General features: G+C 49.8%; 1 protein-coding gene across 1 annotated transcript in view; it reads left to right on the top strand.

The window, feature by feature from the left end:
- The window catches only part of LOC119391868 (mucin-19-like), a 41,283-nt gene extending 34,098 nt beyond the window's left edge, over positions 1-7,185 (top strand). The window contains exons 6-7 of the mRNA XM_037659518.2: positions 2,574-2,808; positions 3,057-7,185. Of these exons, the coding sequence (XP_037515446.1) occupies positions 2,574-2,808; positions 3,057-7,185 (4,364 nt within the window). The remainder of the gene's footprint in view (positions 1-2,573; positions 2,809-3,056) is intronic.
- Positions 7,186-14,438: the final 7,253 nt, after the last annotated feature.

The raw sequence follows: 14,438 nt of genomic DNA, 5'->3' as shown, positions 1-14,438 counted from the left end.
AAAGTCAACTCGTTATTAGGCAGGTACGTGGAAGGCTGGCTCATGCACAGAAGGCCCGTTATCTGAATAAATAAAGCTTTAAATATTCCTCGAGCTAATTGTTCTTTGGTGAGGAATACAACAGGCACATGTTCCAGCAGAAGACTGCAGACACGTTATGGCAATGCAACGCTGAATTTGCAGAAGTAACACCTTTTATTTCACTCTGGTGCTCGCGTGGCCGCATGTTTACACACCGGCGCAGGCATTGCGCAAAGCCATCGTTTATGGTGTCTTATTATTATAACTGTACTTCGATTTCTATATATATTTCTTTACTTTGCAATAGTGAGATCGCTATAATTCGACATTCATATATTGAGATAGGCTCCCAAGTAAACTTGATTTGAACTTCAGCGCTTCTCCCGCATACATCGTCTTCTTTTGTCCACATATTTTATGCGCTAGTCTGTACTGGACTCTTAATAAAGTTGTACTCTCTCTCATGCGCCGCAAGTGCAAGCTTATGTCCCGTCCGTGTCAAGGTGGCGATGGTAATTGCAGAGGTAGAGCTGCGAGGCTAATATTTGCTCATAGAATTTCTGCGCAAGGAAAACTCGCTCGCGCGTGCCGTTTCGCCCACCACTGCTAAATAATGTCACACACAGAGCGACTACATTGAAGAGTCGGCGTTGACGTGATAGACGTGTGCGTGCAATTACGGCCTAGTGATATTAGGGCATCGGTGTGCTGTGCTGCAGACCGGAGTTTCGATATCACCATCGGGTGCATAATTGATGATCTCTACTTGTGCTACCCAGCAAGAGCAGTAGCACCTCACACAACAGCCACGGTCATTAAAGTCTAGAAGCTCTTGCAAAACGGTATCGCTTTAGGCGACATCAGCGTTCCACGCCTAACGTAGGGTTTTTCGCTGTGTGCCCACTGCGCAATAATTAACCTTGGAGATATTAAATTCTGAATTCTTACGTGCCAAAATGTTGTAGTTGAAGACTCAGCATTACTTGTGACCACCTGAGTTCCTCAGCATGCACCTAAATCTAAGTGCGTGGGTGTGTTCGTTTGCATTTAGCCGCCATCTAAGTATGGCTGCTTCGTCTGGCAACCGAACCCGCGTTCTCGAGCTTAGCAGCACAGCACCTTAGCCGCAAATCTATTATGGCGGGTATTGAAATTTTCTAACTTCGTCGGATGGTCGTAAACTACGTCTGTTTCCGCGTCATCAAGAAGTCCCTAGATATATACGAAGTATGTGCAGAGCAAAGAAACAAAGTGAAGACACATAAACGACATAGACTGGCGCTTGTGTGTCTTCCCTTTGCGTTCGTTTCTATGCACTGCACATACTTCGTATATATCGAGACATGTACCAACTAGCCCACCAGCTGACTATTCAAGAAGTTTCTAATTTTACCCTAACGGTGTGCCGTGCCTGCTACGGTGAAACGAACTGTGCACCAGCATCACGAATCCCGTTCCACAAAGAGTAATTAAATTTCGTCCAAGTGCTATACTGGAAGCCGCTCATGGTCACACAAAAACGTGATTCAAGGATTTGGACAGGGTGCTATGATTTCACGACGGCCACACAAAGCAACCATTTCAACCATTTGTTTTAACTGAACCTACATTTTTATAACTCCGTTGTGGCGGGACGTTTCCTCGTGTATATTTTTTACTGATTTTATAGGTCATTTTGATTCCACAATATCTACGAGTGCCCATTTAAGTATAATAATAATATCTGGGGTTTAACGTCCCAAAACTACGATATGATTATGAGAGACGCCGTAGTGGAGGGCTCCGGAAATTTCGACCACCTGGGGTTCTTTAACGTGCACCTAAATCTTAAGTACACGGGCCTCCAACATTTTCGCCTCCATCGAAAATGCAGCCGCCGCGGCCGGGATTCGATCCCGCGACCTTCGGGTCAGCAGTCGAGCGCCATAACCACTAGACCACCGTGGCGGGGCGCCCATTTAAGTATACGTGCCTAGAATGCGTGGATGGAGTCACTGGCAGTGAAGTAGCAGAGCTGTCTTGACCGGTGTCACCCGATGCTTGCTGTTGTGGCACGGATTCGACGATGGACGAATGTTCAGAACAGCGAGGACCTTCACGCTTTCCGGGCATGACGCTGATAGAGGGCACGTTAGTGGACATCGAGGTCGGCACTAAGTTGCTATTTTTCTGCTGCTGAAGTTTCGTCGTTTGTTGCCCCTACACAGTTTCGTCTTAGGCTGTTCTTCTTCTTTACCTGAGAAGATGGCTCATACCCAATACAGGTAATTGATCAAGTAGTGGGTGGACGTTTCGAGTAAGTTCTAACACTGCTAGGTGATTTTATTAATTTGAATTGCAAGTTGGCAGCGAGGAGAATCTTAACCATTCTGGATCTCAATCCAGTCCTGAAGAGAGGAGTCGTCGAATGACCGAGAAGCAAAGGGAAAACTTTCTTGCTGCGCGGATCCCTCACAATATGCACCCGTTGCACTATCAGGGAAGGCGTAGAGCAAGACCGATTGCAATCCTGAAGACGATCTAGCATGAACCCTAATCTGTTTGCTTCGTAGATGCGGCCCAATTTGCCGTACCGGCGAAGGACCACAGGGGTAACATCATCTCGTCGGCCTCCGTGACTGGGACCAGCTCTTCGAAACCGAAGCAGGTTGCCATGGACCTCTCCGTGTTTGCAAACAGTGTGACGTCACTGGCAGTGCCACACCCGCACGTCCCGCCCTCGGAGCAGGCGCTGGCTGGCAAGAAAGTTCCGCCGGCGGGATCTCTCTGCATAGCAGCGATGCGTGTGTATGCGTTCCTTCGGTAGAAGTTTCTGCAAATTGCCATTTTCTCAACTCACAACTGTAAAAGAGTCACTGCCTATAATACACGATTCTGTTAGTGTAACGAGCGTGTGGCGCCCTGCCTAGCCTAGTTTCATGACCTCGCCAGGTTCGGCAGGCAACCTTGGTCGTGCGTGAAGAATAAACACTGACGAGCGCGGCTCGGCAGTGAGTAGCTGTTACCCCGCCATGCGTTTGGGTCGTCCTTGTTAGAGCGCGGGCGCCTCGGCCCCCCTCGTCCGCGGTCCCGGGGCGGATCGTGACACTGGCGACGAGTACAGTCAACGTGTCGACCCAGGCCATCGAGAGCGGCAAAACAACGCCCCCCGCATCTGCCGCCATGCCGCTGTACGGAAGGCTCGAGCCGTTCGAGGGAGACGGGTCCGCCTGGCCCATCTATGAGGAGCAAGTTCACGTGTTTTTCCGCGCTAACGACACGCCCGAGGAGAAACAGCGGGACATTTTCCTGGCAAGTTGCGGAACCCAAGTCTTCAGTCTCCTGCTCGACCTCCTAAAGCCGGCTACACCGCATACCAAGACGCTCAGCGAGCTGCTCACTACCCTGCGCTCGCACTTCAGTCCGGCGTCGTCCACGCTAATGGAGCGTTTCCGCTTCAACAACCGGAGCCGCCGGGAAGGGGAGAGCCTCGGGCAGTTCGTCGCCGCGCTACGAGGTTTGGCGAGTACCTGCGCTTTCGGGGACCAGCTGGACTCGCTGCTACGGGACCGTTTCGTCTGCGGCATAAACAGCCCCGCCATGCAGACACGTCTCCTGGAACTTCCCGACCCCTCGCTGGACGACGTGGTGAAAGCAGCGCTGGCGATGGACGCGGCGACAAAAGACGCCGGCGAGATTGCGCGTGCGGCGTCAACAGAAGCGGCGGTCAACAAGATGGTGGCAAGGGACGGTATATGCAGTCGCTGCGGTGACGCCCATTCCCCCTCACAGTGCCAGTTCGTACATTCGCAGTGCTTCACGTGCGGAAAAACGGGGCACCTTGCACGAGTATGCCGAACGGGGAAGCAGAACAGCGCACCACAGCAGCAGCCTGGATCAAGCCCAGGTTCCACAACAGCCCGCGGTCAGGGTAGGCGTCGCAAGTGGCGGCGGGGACGTGCGGCAGCAGGCTCGGGTTCCTCCGCGGCCAGGCTCAACGTCGTGTCCGAGAACCCGCCGATTTTCGACATGTGGCACACAGGCCTTGTCCCGTCGTCTGTGCCGCCGTACGTGCTGACCGTCGAAGTTTGCGGGCGCCCCATTTCCATGGAACTGGACACGGGGGCCAGTGTGTCGGTCATGGCTGGCAAACTTTTCAAAAGGACCTTCCCCGGAGTGGCCGTCGAGGCTTCAGGCGTCATGCTGCGGAGTTACTCTGGAGAGCTTTCCCAGGTCGAAGGCCAGGCCCAGGTCAGCGTTCGTTTTGGCAACAGGGAAGCAACCCTTCCTCTGTATTTGACCAAGGGGTCATCACCGACGCTGCTCGGCAGAAATTGGATTTGCGCACTGGGTGTTCGGCTGCCAGAAGGCCAGGAAGCAGCCCTACATGGCTTACAAGACATCCCGAGCCTCCTAACAGATTTCCAGTCACTGTTCCAGCCAGGGGTGGGCACATTCGCCGGTACGACTGCTGGCATCCATGTACCCGAGGGAGTCCGGCCTCGGTTTTTCAAGCCTCGCCCGCTGCCGTTCGCACTGAAGGACGGGGTAACCCAGGAGCTGCAACGGTTACAGCGAGAAGGCATCCTGGTACCAGTTAAGACTGCGGAGTGGGCCGCTCCCATCGTTCCAGTCCCCAAGCGAGATGGTAGTGTCAGAATCTGTGGGGATTTCAAGGTTACGATCAACCCCGTCGCTACCGTCGAAAAGTACCCCCTGCCTCGGATTGAAGATCTCTGGTCGGCTTTGTCTGGTGGCCAGAAGTTCACGAAGCTCGACCTCAGAGACGCGTACCAGCAGTTGGTGCTCCAGGAGGCCTCACGGAAGTATGTCACGATATCGACAACTATGGGGCTTTTCCAGTATACGCGTTTACCATTTGGAGTGACCTCGGCACCAGCCATCTTTCAGAGAGAGATGGACAACCTCTTCAGGGGCATGAAGCACGTGGCAGTGTACTTGGACGACATCCTCGTCACCGGTATTGACGATGGAGACCACATGCAGAATCTGCACAACGTGCTGGCCCGACTTCAGGATGCTGGTCTCAAGCTCAAGCGGGAAAAGTGCGTGTTCATGGTTCCCAGTGTAGAATACCTCGGACACGTCATCTCCCAAGCCGGCCTGACTCCGGCCCCCCGCAAAGTTGAGGCTGTTCTGAAGGCGCCGAAGCCCCGAAACAAGAAAGAGCTGCAAAGCTACCTTGGTCTCATCAATTTCTACAGGAGGTTCCTGCCCAACCTGTCTGCGCATCTACAGCCACTGCACATTCTGCTTCGAGATGGCCAGCATTGGGTGTGGAAGAAGGAGCAGGACGTGGCCTTTGAGCACAGTAAACAGCTAATCACCAAGGCACCGGTGCTGGTGCACTTCGATCCAGCCAAGCCTGTTGTCCTTACTGTAGATGCATCACCCTATGGTGTAGGAGCCGTCCTAGCGCACAGAGACAAGGATGGCCAAGAACGCCCGGTGTCGTTTGCTTCTCGACGTCTTCACACAGCAGAGCAGCGTTACAGCCACCTGGACAAGGAAGGCCTCGCCCTCATGTTTGGCGTCGAGCGTTTTCACCAGTACCTGTGGGGCCGAAAGTTCGAGGCAGTGACGGACCACAAACCACTGCTGGGGCTACTGGGGCCAGACAAGGCGGTCCCCGTGCAGGCATCACCTCGAGTGGTACGATGGGCCTTGAAGCTGGCGGCCTACAGCTACCAGTTGGTGTACCGTCCGGGAAAAGACCTGGGACCTGCCGATGCCCTGAGCCGGTTGCCGCTGCCAGAGGTGCCTGCTGCTGTTCCAGAGCCAGCTGAAGTGCTCATGCTGGAGCATGCGTACCCAGAGGTACTCTCCAGGTCTGCTGTGTCGCAGGCGACCAGTCGGGACCCGGTCCTGTCCCAGGTGGTGAAGGCAGTATCCCGAGGGGAGGAGTTGGTGCAGCAGCCCTACAGCCACAAGGCCGCTGAGCTGAGCCTGGAGCAGGGCTGCCTACTTTGGGGTTCCAGGGTGGTGATCCCACAAAGTCTCCGGTCCAGGGTCCTGCAGTTGCTGCACGCGGGGCATCCTGGCGTGGAAAAGACAAAGATGGTGGCCCGGTCCCACGTTTGGTGGCCTGGACTGGACCAGGACATCGCTCACATGGTGCAGAGCTGCCAAGTCTGCCAGGAACATCAACGGGCCTCGCGTCATGTGGAGATCACCCCATGGCCATTCCCACAGAGGCCCTGGTCCCGCCTTCACGTGGATTTTGGGGGCCCCTTCAAAGGCCACTACTTCCTGGTGGTAGTCGACGCATTTTCAAAGTGGGTAGAAGTCCTACCTGTCACCACTCCGTCAGCAGGTGCGACCATTGCAGCACTTCGGCAGGTTTTTGCAGCCCAGGGGCTGCCGGACATCATAGTCTCCGATAATGGGCCCGCTTTCGCCAGCGCAGAGTACCTGGCCTGGCTGACAAAGAACGGAATCCGCCGAATGATGGTTCCTCCGTACCACCCTGCTTCAAACGGTGCAGCTGAGCGGGTGGTGCAGACTATTAAGGACAAACTTAAGAAGAGCCAGGCTGGGGATTTCCGTACGCAGGTCGCCCGCATACTCTTCCAGTACCGGACTACACCTCATGATGTCACCGGCCGTGCCCCCTGTGAGCTTCTGCTGGGACGGATGGTGAAGACACCGTTGGACATTCTGCATCCAGACCTCCGGTCTACGGCGCTCCTCAAACAGCTGAAGCAGAAGCTGGCTGCTGACAAAGGGTGCCGTCCTTGGCCATTGCCGGAGCCTGGAGTGCCAGTATTCGCCAGGAATTTCCGTTCTGGCCCACCTTGGTCTGCTGGACAAGTGGTCTCGCCTGCAAGCTCCTCCTCTCTGCTCGTACGAATGCAGGATGGAACCACATGGCACCGGCATGCTGACCATGTGAGGGCTAACCGCGGGACCTGGCTTGCATCCACGGCAACACCAGTTGCGGCCAGTGAGACAGCCATTTCGCAAGGGACAGGCGCCTCCAATGGTGCGCCACTAGTTGGGCCACCGGCAAGTTCAGTGCCATCTCTGCCAACCACAGCAGTGTCTCAGGAGGAATCAAGCGTGGCACAGGCAGCACCTGGTGCTACAGCACCTAGTCCCTCAACACCTGTACCCAGGCGGAGCAATCGACGACGAAGGGCACCAGACCGCTTTTCGCCTACCTAAATGAACGTCGAACCGGCTGGGACTTGTATTTTTTTATGTTGTGTACAATAACTGGGGGTGAGGGGTGTAACGAGCGTGTGGCGCCCTGCCTAGCCTAGTTTCATGACCTCGCCAGGTTCGGCAGGCAACCTTGGTCGTGCGTGAAGAATAAACACTGACGAGCGCGGCTCGGCAGTCAGTAGCTGTTACCCCGCCATGCGTTTGGGTCGTCCTTGTTAGAGCGCGGGCGCCTCGGCCCCCCTCGTCCGCGGTCCCGGGGCGGATCGTGACAGTTAGGTCAACATATAATGATTTGCTCGTCGTGGATGACAGCCATAAAAAAAAAAATCTTATGCTCTTCGAAAGCGAACGAACTCGAAAGCGAATTTTCACGACGACTGGTGTTTGGAGAAATATTAGTATAGCATGGATGTGAACGTATTCAATTCCCGTCGCGAAATTTGCACTGCATTTTTGAACGATGTACAGCATTGGCGGCAACATGGTCTTGAACGAATGTGCGCGAGCTCACGGATTAGATTCTCACTCACGCCGCAAAATTCTGATCCGAGATTAATGAAAAAAGAAAGAAGAAGAAGGAAACACTCGTTGGCGCGCGTTCGGTTGAGGTAAACGAATCCCCGTGAAAATTAAACCGAAGTTCTCCCCTACCACGTTCCACGTAATCCACTCAGCAGTTTTGCGATGTTAAACGGATAATCTAATTATATAGATAATCTCTTGCGTGGTTACTACGCTGTATCCGATGCGTACAACGTGTTTGCATACTTACGTCGCTGCTTTAGACGATACACAAACTCGGAATGTGCATTGACACTTCATAAAGATCGAGCCGTAAAGGTAGGCTAACAAGAATATGACAAACAAGAACCTCCGCTGTTTCCATTGAGACGTACTAGATCTCCAGTAAAAGGCGATACGCGTATGGGTTTGCGTATTCGCCGTGGAAAAACATACATGCAGCTTCGACAATGTCAAAACACGTTCTCAGCTCATGAGTAGTCTCACCTTTCAGACTGGACATTATGCACATTTTATCTATGCTCATTTTATCCATTATGCACGTTTTATAACGCAGCACAAACACTGAGATGCACGCACTCGCAGATCGTCGCGTGAAATTGAATTTCACCCTAACATTTAAAATGTCCAATACTGATGTTCTGTCGACAACCGGTCACTGCAACTGGCCCTGTTAGACACAGCGCGCACCAATGTTTTCGCAAACAAGACGCATCATTATTCACACAGAGCACAGCACACAATATTGTCAGTTTCAACGTCCGCGAAGGTGAGCCGATATCGTCGCTGCCTTTCAACGCACACTACACGCCACAGTTAACGCGGCACATTTTCGAAGACCATGCCGTTGTTCCTCGCACAGACCACCATGTGGATTCACTTCTTCAATTTAAACGAACAGGCGTAGGTTACCCTATTAATCGGGAGCACATACCGTGCCTTTTCTCTCTTTAAATGACGACGATTTAAAGAAATGCATATCGAGTACCAGTGTTTATTATGTGCTCGTTTATGTCATTTTTGCGCGGGATTCGCGATACGCTGTATCAAGGTATACGTTAAGAACGTCAGCTACCACAAAGGTTAAATCATGATCATGGGTGTTTGTTGTCGCGATGGGGATATGCCACTAAGCGTCAACGTGGGTGCATCCACGTCAAACGGTGCTATAGCTGCCAAACACGACTAGACATTGTACAAGCTCTCATAGATCACTACACAATAAGCACTAGTTATGTGAAGACACTGTTCACTTTCGTGTCCTTCCGAATCCTATAACGGAGGGATTAGCCAGGTTTTTTTTTTTTTTTTTTTGTCTTCTTCACTTCTCGAGCATTCCCAACCTACCCATCGCAAGAAATATCAAAAGCTATGCTTCACTGCCATGCCAACGCCTTGGAACTGAGTAATGGGTTGCGCTCTCCAGCAAAACAAAGCCGGGCAGGGTCTCCTGCTGCGCCGATGCGCCCGAGGCCACGTCGGTGGAGCCGCCACCAGCAGCCACCGCCGACGCCAACGCGTTGATTTTGTCGAAGGAAAAGTTGGCAAGGGCTAGCCGAGCCATGGCCGGGAGCTGTAGGCCGAGGTCCACCTGCCGTTCCGGACGAGACCTCAGGGCGACTCCCAGCGCGACCGAGATACCACCAGGACCAGAAGGTCGGCCGCCACCATCGTGGTTATCCTTGACTTCCAGAGGTTGTGTACCGGAGATGATCGGTGCTGGCTGCGTAGGAGCAGCTCGGTCCCCGAGGAAGTGCTGTGCAACATCGTGGCCGTCGCACGTCTGGCGCGACGACGCGGCGACGGCGCAACTCAGTTTCCAAAGGGATCCTCGGGCTCCTCCTCAGCCGGGCGTCGAGAGGGGCGCCCTTTCGCAGAGGCTGGACTCAACGACAGGCTGGAACCCCAGCTCTTCTCACAAGGGATACTTCTTTTGGAATATTTAGTGTAAATTTGGGAATACTTATGTAAATTGTAGGAGCGTGATTGACAAGCGTACATAATTACAGGGAATACTTTTGTTTTATAACCCAGATATCGTTATCTTGACGGAGACATGGTTAAGTGACGAAATATATGATAGCGGGTTCATTCCACTTGGATATAGCGGATTCAGAAAGGACACGGGTAGCAGGGGTGGCGGTGTCGCCATCCTTTTCAAGGACAACGTCGAGCTCGTAAAAATGTGATTTATTAGATGTTGAATGTACTTTTTGCAAGGCCTACCATGAACATGTTAGATATCTTATAGCTGCTCTGTACTGACCACCTAGTTCTGGTGTTGATGTTTTGGATTCTTTGAAGCTATACATGAGCGAGCATGCGAAACCCGGTGATCGCATTATTCTCTCGGGAGACTTTAAGTTGCCAAACATGGATTGGGTAACGATGTCGCTCAAAAGTGATAACGATAGTTTGGGAGAGGCCATGCTAGACATTGCCTTTTCTTTTAATTTGTCACAATTAATCGATACGTATACCAAAATAGAGGGTAATTCTGCAACAATTCTGGACCTCTTCTTTGTAAGTGCGAGCATCAGTGGTCAATTTACGTGCGATGTCTTTCCCGGTATATCGGATCACGAGGCTGTATTATTAACAATACATAATATGAATTGGAAAGACAACTCTAGCGCTGTCCGTTTCCGCAACTTCTCCCGTGCTGATGATGTCTCAATTATAGACATGCTTTCGTTTAACTTGCATTCGTTTTCACAAAATGTTATAGACGTGCATGAACTATGGGAACGCTTTAAATATATTGTTAAGGAGTGCATTGGAAAATATGTACCAACCATTGTTAAGAAAGGAAAAAGAATCCTTGGATTTTTCGTGCGATGCTGAGACTGAAGAGGTGGAAGAGGGTAAAAAATCGAATGAAAAAAAAATCAGCCATTGCTTCACCAGATCAACGAGAGAAATTTCTCTGTCTTTCATCTAAGTTTCGTATCCAACTATCTACCTATAAACAACGTTACTATGGGGAGTCATTGCCTTAATTCATCACGGCGTCTCCACAGAAATTTTGGAGGGAGGTGTCGCCGAAACAATACCAATGTGACGCATTGTTGTAGTTTGTTTCATTTAAAGGCCATCAGTCTACCCAACTACCAGTGCAATCAGGTTTCCCGCAGGGCTCCGTCCTAGGGCCTCTCCTTTTTCTTATTTATATAAACGACATAGTAAAAGAGATCTCCGTCAAAATAAAACTGTACGCAGACGACTGTATTCTCTACACGGAGGTTAATAATCAATCGGATCAGCTGTTGTTAAACAATTATTTTCAGCGTGTTGCTTCACGGTGTCAGCGGTGGCAGATGTGTAATAACTTCGACAAGACTTTTTTAGGAGGATAACTCGAAAGAAAAAGCCCTTAATGTTTACGTATAATTATAACAATGTTCTTTTGTCTGAGGTGTCCGAATATAAATATCTTAGGTTATGGATATCAAACAGTCTTAGATGGCATAAACATATGCGTTACGTTACATCTAATGCTTACAGAAAATTATTCTGTTTAAGGAGAACGCTAACTTTGGCTACCCCTGCTGTAAGAAAACTAGTATACAAATCGACTGTCCTACCAGTCTTAGACTGTGCTTCTATAATATGGGACCCCTATGCAAAAGCTAATATTCTTAAGCTATAAAATGTCCAGAAGAGAGCCATACAGTTTATTTATAACGATTTTAGACGCAGCTCAGTGATTGAATGACAAGCTCGCGCTAAGCTAACCCCTTTACGCGTAAGAAATCGCTCATCACGTCTAAAATTCTTATATCAGTTAGTTAAGGGACACTATAACGTGGATGTTAGCGAATAGATTTCATTTTCTTCCGGTTATTCAACGCGTCATAGGCATGGACTAACAACACCTTTTCGATCTCATAATGATTCTTTCAAGTATTCTTTTTTTCCGCGAACCGTCAGAGACTGGAACAACCTTACACTCTAAGAAAAAAGAGAGTCAAAAGAGGGTCATGGAACCGTGACTCTCTTCGGGTGTCCATCTGACCCCTTTTGGAAGGTACAGGTAGAGTGACCTAGAATAGGGGGAGTGTCCAAAGCGCCGCGCGAATACATGGGAGAAGCGAGGGCCTTTTGCGGTGAACTCCCGCGCCGCGGCGCTGCCGTGCCGGACCCGTGGGCTTTCTCCGCTGCGGAAGCCGCGTCAAAGCGGCGAGCGTCTGCTACGCGCCTGGTATTTTGGGCGCTATCAGCCAAAATTGCAGGAATTCGGGCGAGATTTATTACTGCGTCACTGGAACATAATACTGCAGCGACTCATCACACAGACAGCGCGTTTGTATGTTGTGAAACGGGGATTTTGTATATTTCCTTCCAGCCGGTTTGTCACCGCAATGGTCCACACTTACGCGGCTCTTTGAGCAACGCATTCTGCGCGCACTTCATCGTGAGAGAAGGCGCTCAATTTACTTTCGTATGGAATGACGAACGTAAACTTGCTGCAGGGGAGAATAAAGTGGAGATAACCAGGAGAACGTAGAAGATATGCACGTAGTAAATGGCTAGCTTATGCTAACGCGTTTGCACCCTTCATATATAACAGCCATACTTTATAGCCACTGTATTAGTGTATTATACAAAGTGTGTTATGTGCTTTACCGTACGTAGCCATACTGTACTAAAAGGGGTGAGGTTTCCCTCAAGCCGCGTTTGTGCGGCTTTTTCCCTCATCCACTTCCATTTAGCGCTATGTTGTACATGTGTGTGTAAATGTAAATCAATAATCAATCAAATATCATTCCTTTTATTTCGTACGTTCGATTTGTTTTACAAGGCTGCCTCCCGCGTTCTGCTGTTTCAAGCCTTTTCATGCGAAGCCGAATGTGTCCGTCGGCGTGGCCGCAGTACCGAAAGTAAAAAATTACTCGCGTAACTCGCGTCTCGTTTTCACTTGGTATACATGAAAATTGGTATGGAGGGGCACGAATGTATGCCTAACATGACCGATAGGTCATGGCATCACTGACTTGACATCTTGCCATTTGTGTAACGACTAACAATTATAATATGGCGTGTGGCGCGCAAACCCGCTTTCTTCAGCCAGAAATAATTCTGACGATGTGTGGTCTGACGATTTGTCTCTGTCAGGTGATAAAAACGTGCTGGTCACCAATATCGGTGTCAACATGTAAGACTTAGGCATACATTTTGAAGAACTGACCGGATAGGTGAAATATATGCGAAAAAATTACATTAGAAAATATATAAAAAACACGGTCTTTTATGCATTCGCCCGAGACGACTCGAAAACTTCTTATTTTTCGTCAGTCGATGCATTGATTCTCCCCCGTCCCTCTCCGAAAGCTTTCTGCAGATAACGTGGTTTCGGACTGCCCACAGGATCGAAGGCATTGCGAGCTTTTTGCACCTCACATCCTTTTACACCTTTTTTTGCACCTCACCTCCGTGATCGGCCCCAGATAAGCGATCATATGTCATGTGATAGCGTCGTCATATCACGTCACGTTGAATGACATTACGATGACGTCATAGTGACGTCACAAGTTTTGCCGATCTGTGATGTCATGGTGACGTCATCACGTGATGATTGTTGTGCATCACTCCTGTTGGCGACGCGGGACGCCGACGGTCAACTTCTGTGTTTGCATGATGAGGCGCACCTAAGGTTTTAACCTAAAAAAAAAAAAAACAAGACAACCCAACTAAATGAAACGATAACAGTGCAGCATCGTGTAGGCCTCACTTCATGTTACGAGCGATCGCCCGAAAACAAACGTGTTGATCAGCTCAGAGCAGCTGATTACACGCGTCTCGTCATCTCTTTATATTTATTTAAAAAATGACCAGACACGCTGTTTAAGTACCCCGGTGCTTTAACACGAAAGCATGGTGGACGATATATTGAGCTCATCAGGGAAAAAAAAGGGGGGGGGGGGAATCGCGGTCGGGTGCCCTGTTGACGCGCACTCGTCCGCATCTTTTTGTAATGTCTCTGAACAGCGCGAATGTTCACCTCCGAGAACCGTGAAAGCATATGAAGTTGAGAATGAGCTGTTTGAAGCTGTTTTCATTTCGTTTGGCGAAGGCTTGAAGCAATGCACGTACCTCGCGCGAACTATTCATACTGACGTTCAGCGAACCGTGTAGCTAGAAACAAGACCGACGCATATGAGTGACCACTGTTGGCTCCGAAACATCTAATATATATATATATATATATATATATAATGTGTATACATGTATGTATTATCGCATGTTGTATTTTTTTTCAGGCTATGTACATAACAGATCTCTGTATTTGAACCATTTTTCTAATGTGATTGAGATATAACACTTTCATATTTTGTCAATTTCTTACCGTATTTTTCGTTAAGGCAGCTATTTAACTTGTACAGCAAGAATGGGGATATTTGTAAATATATTTTCATGATATCTGGTTATTTGTAAAGCATTTCTTATATTAAACCTTTCATGCAAAAACTTGTGGAATAAGGTTAGTTTACCTGACATTGCTTTTCTTTTAAATGTTTGCGCACGGTTACAGAGACGGCCATACGACCGCAGTGCACGGCAATAAGCCAACAGCACTGCGGTCGTATGGCCATCTCTACTCTTTCTTTTGTTTGCCTTACGTCTTCCCGGTGTGCTCCGTCCATAATAAAGTGCGAGTGGAGGCTAACAAATTGTCGAATAAAGCGGTGTGCATATGGCTAGCAAACCACTGGCGACCATGAGTAAAAAGC

Source organism: Rhipicephalus sanguineus, chromosome 4 (assembly GCF_013339695.2).
Source record: "Rhipicephalus sanguineus isolate Rsan-2018 chromosome 4, BIME_Rsan_1.4, whole genome shotgun sequence".
NCBI classification, from domain to species: Eukaryota; Metazoa; Arthropoda; class Arachnida; order Ixodida; family Ixodidae; genus Rhipicephalus; species Rhipicephalus sanguineus.
Note: the sequence above shows the minus strand (reverse complement) of the source record. Positions and strands in the feature narration are given on the sequence as shown.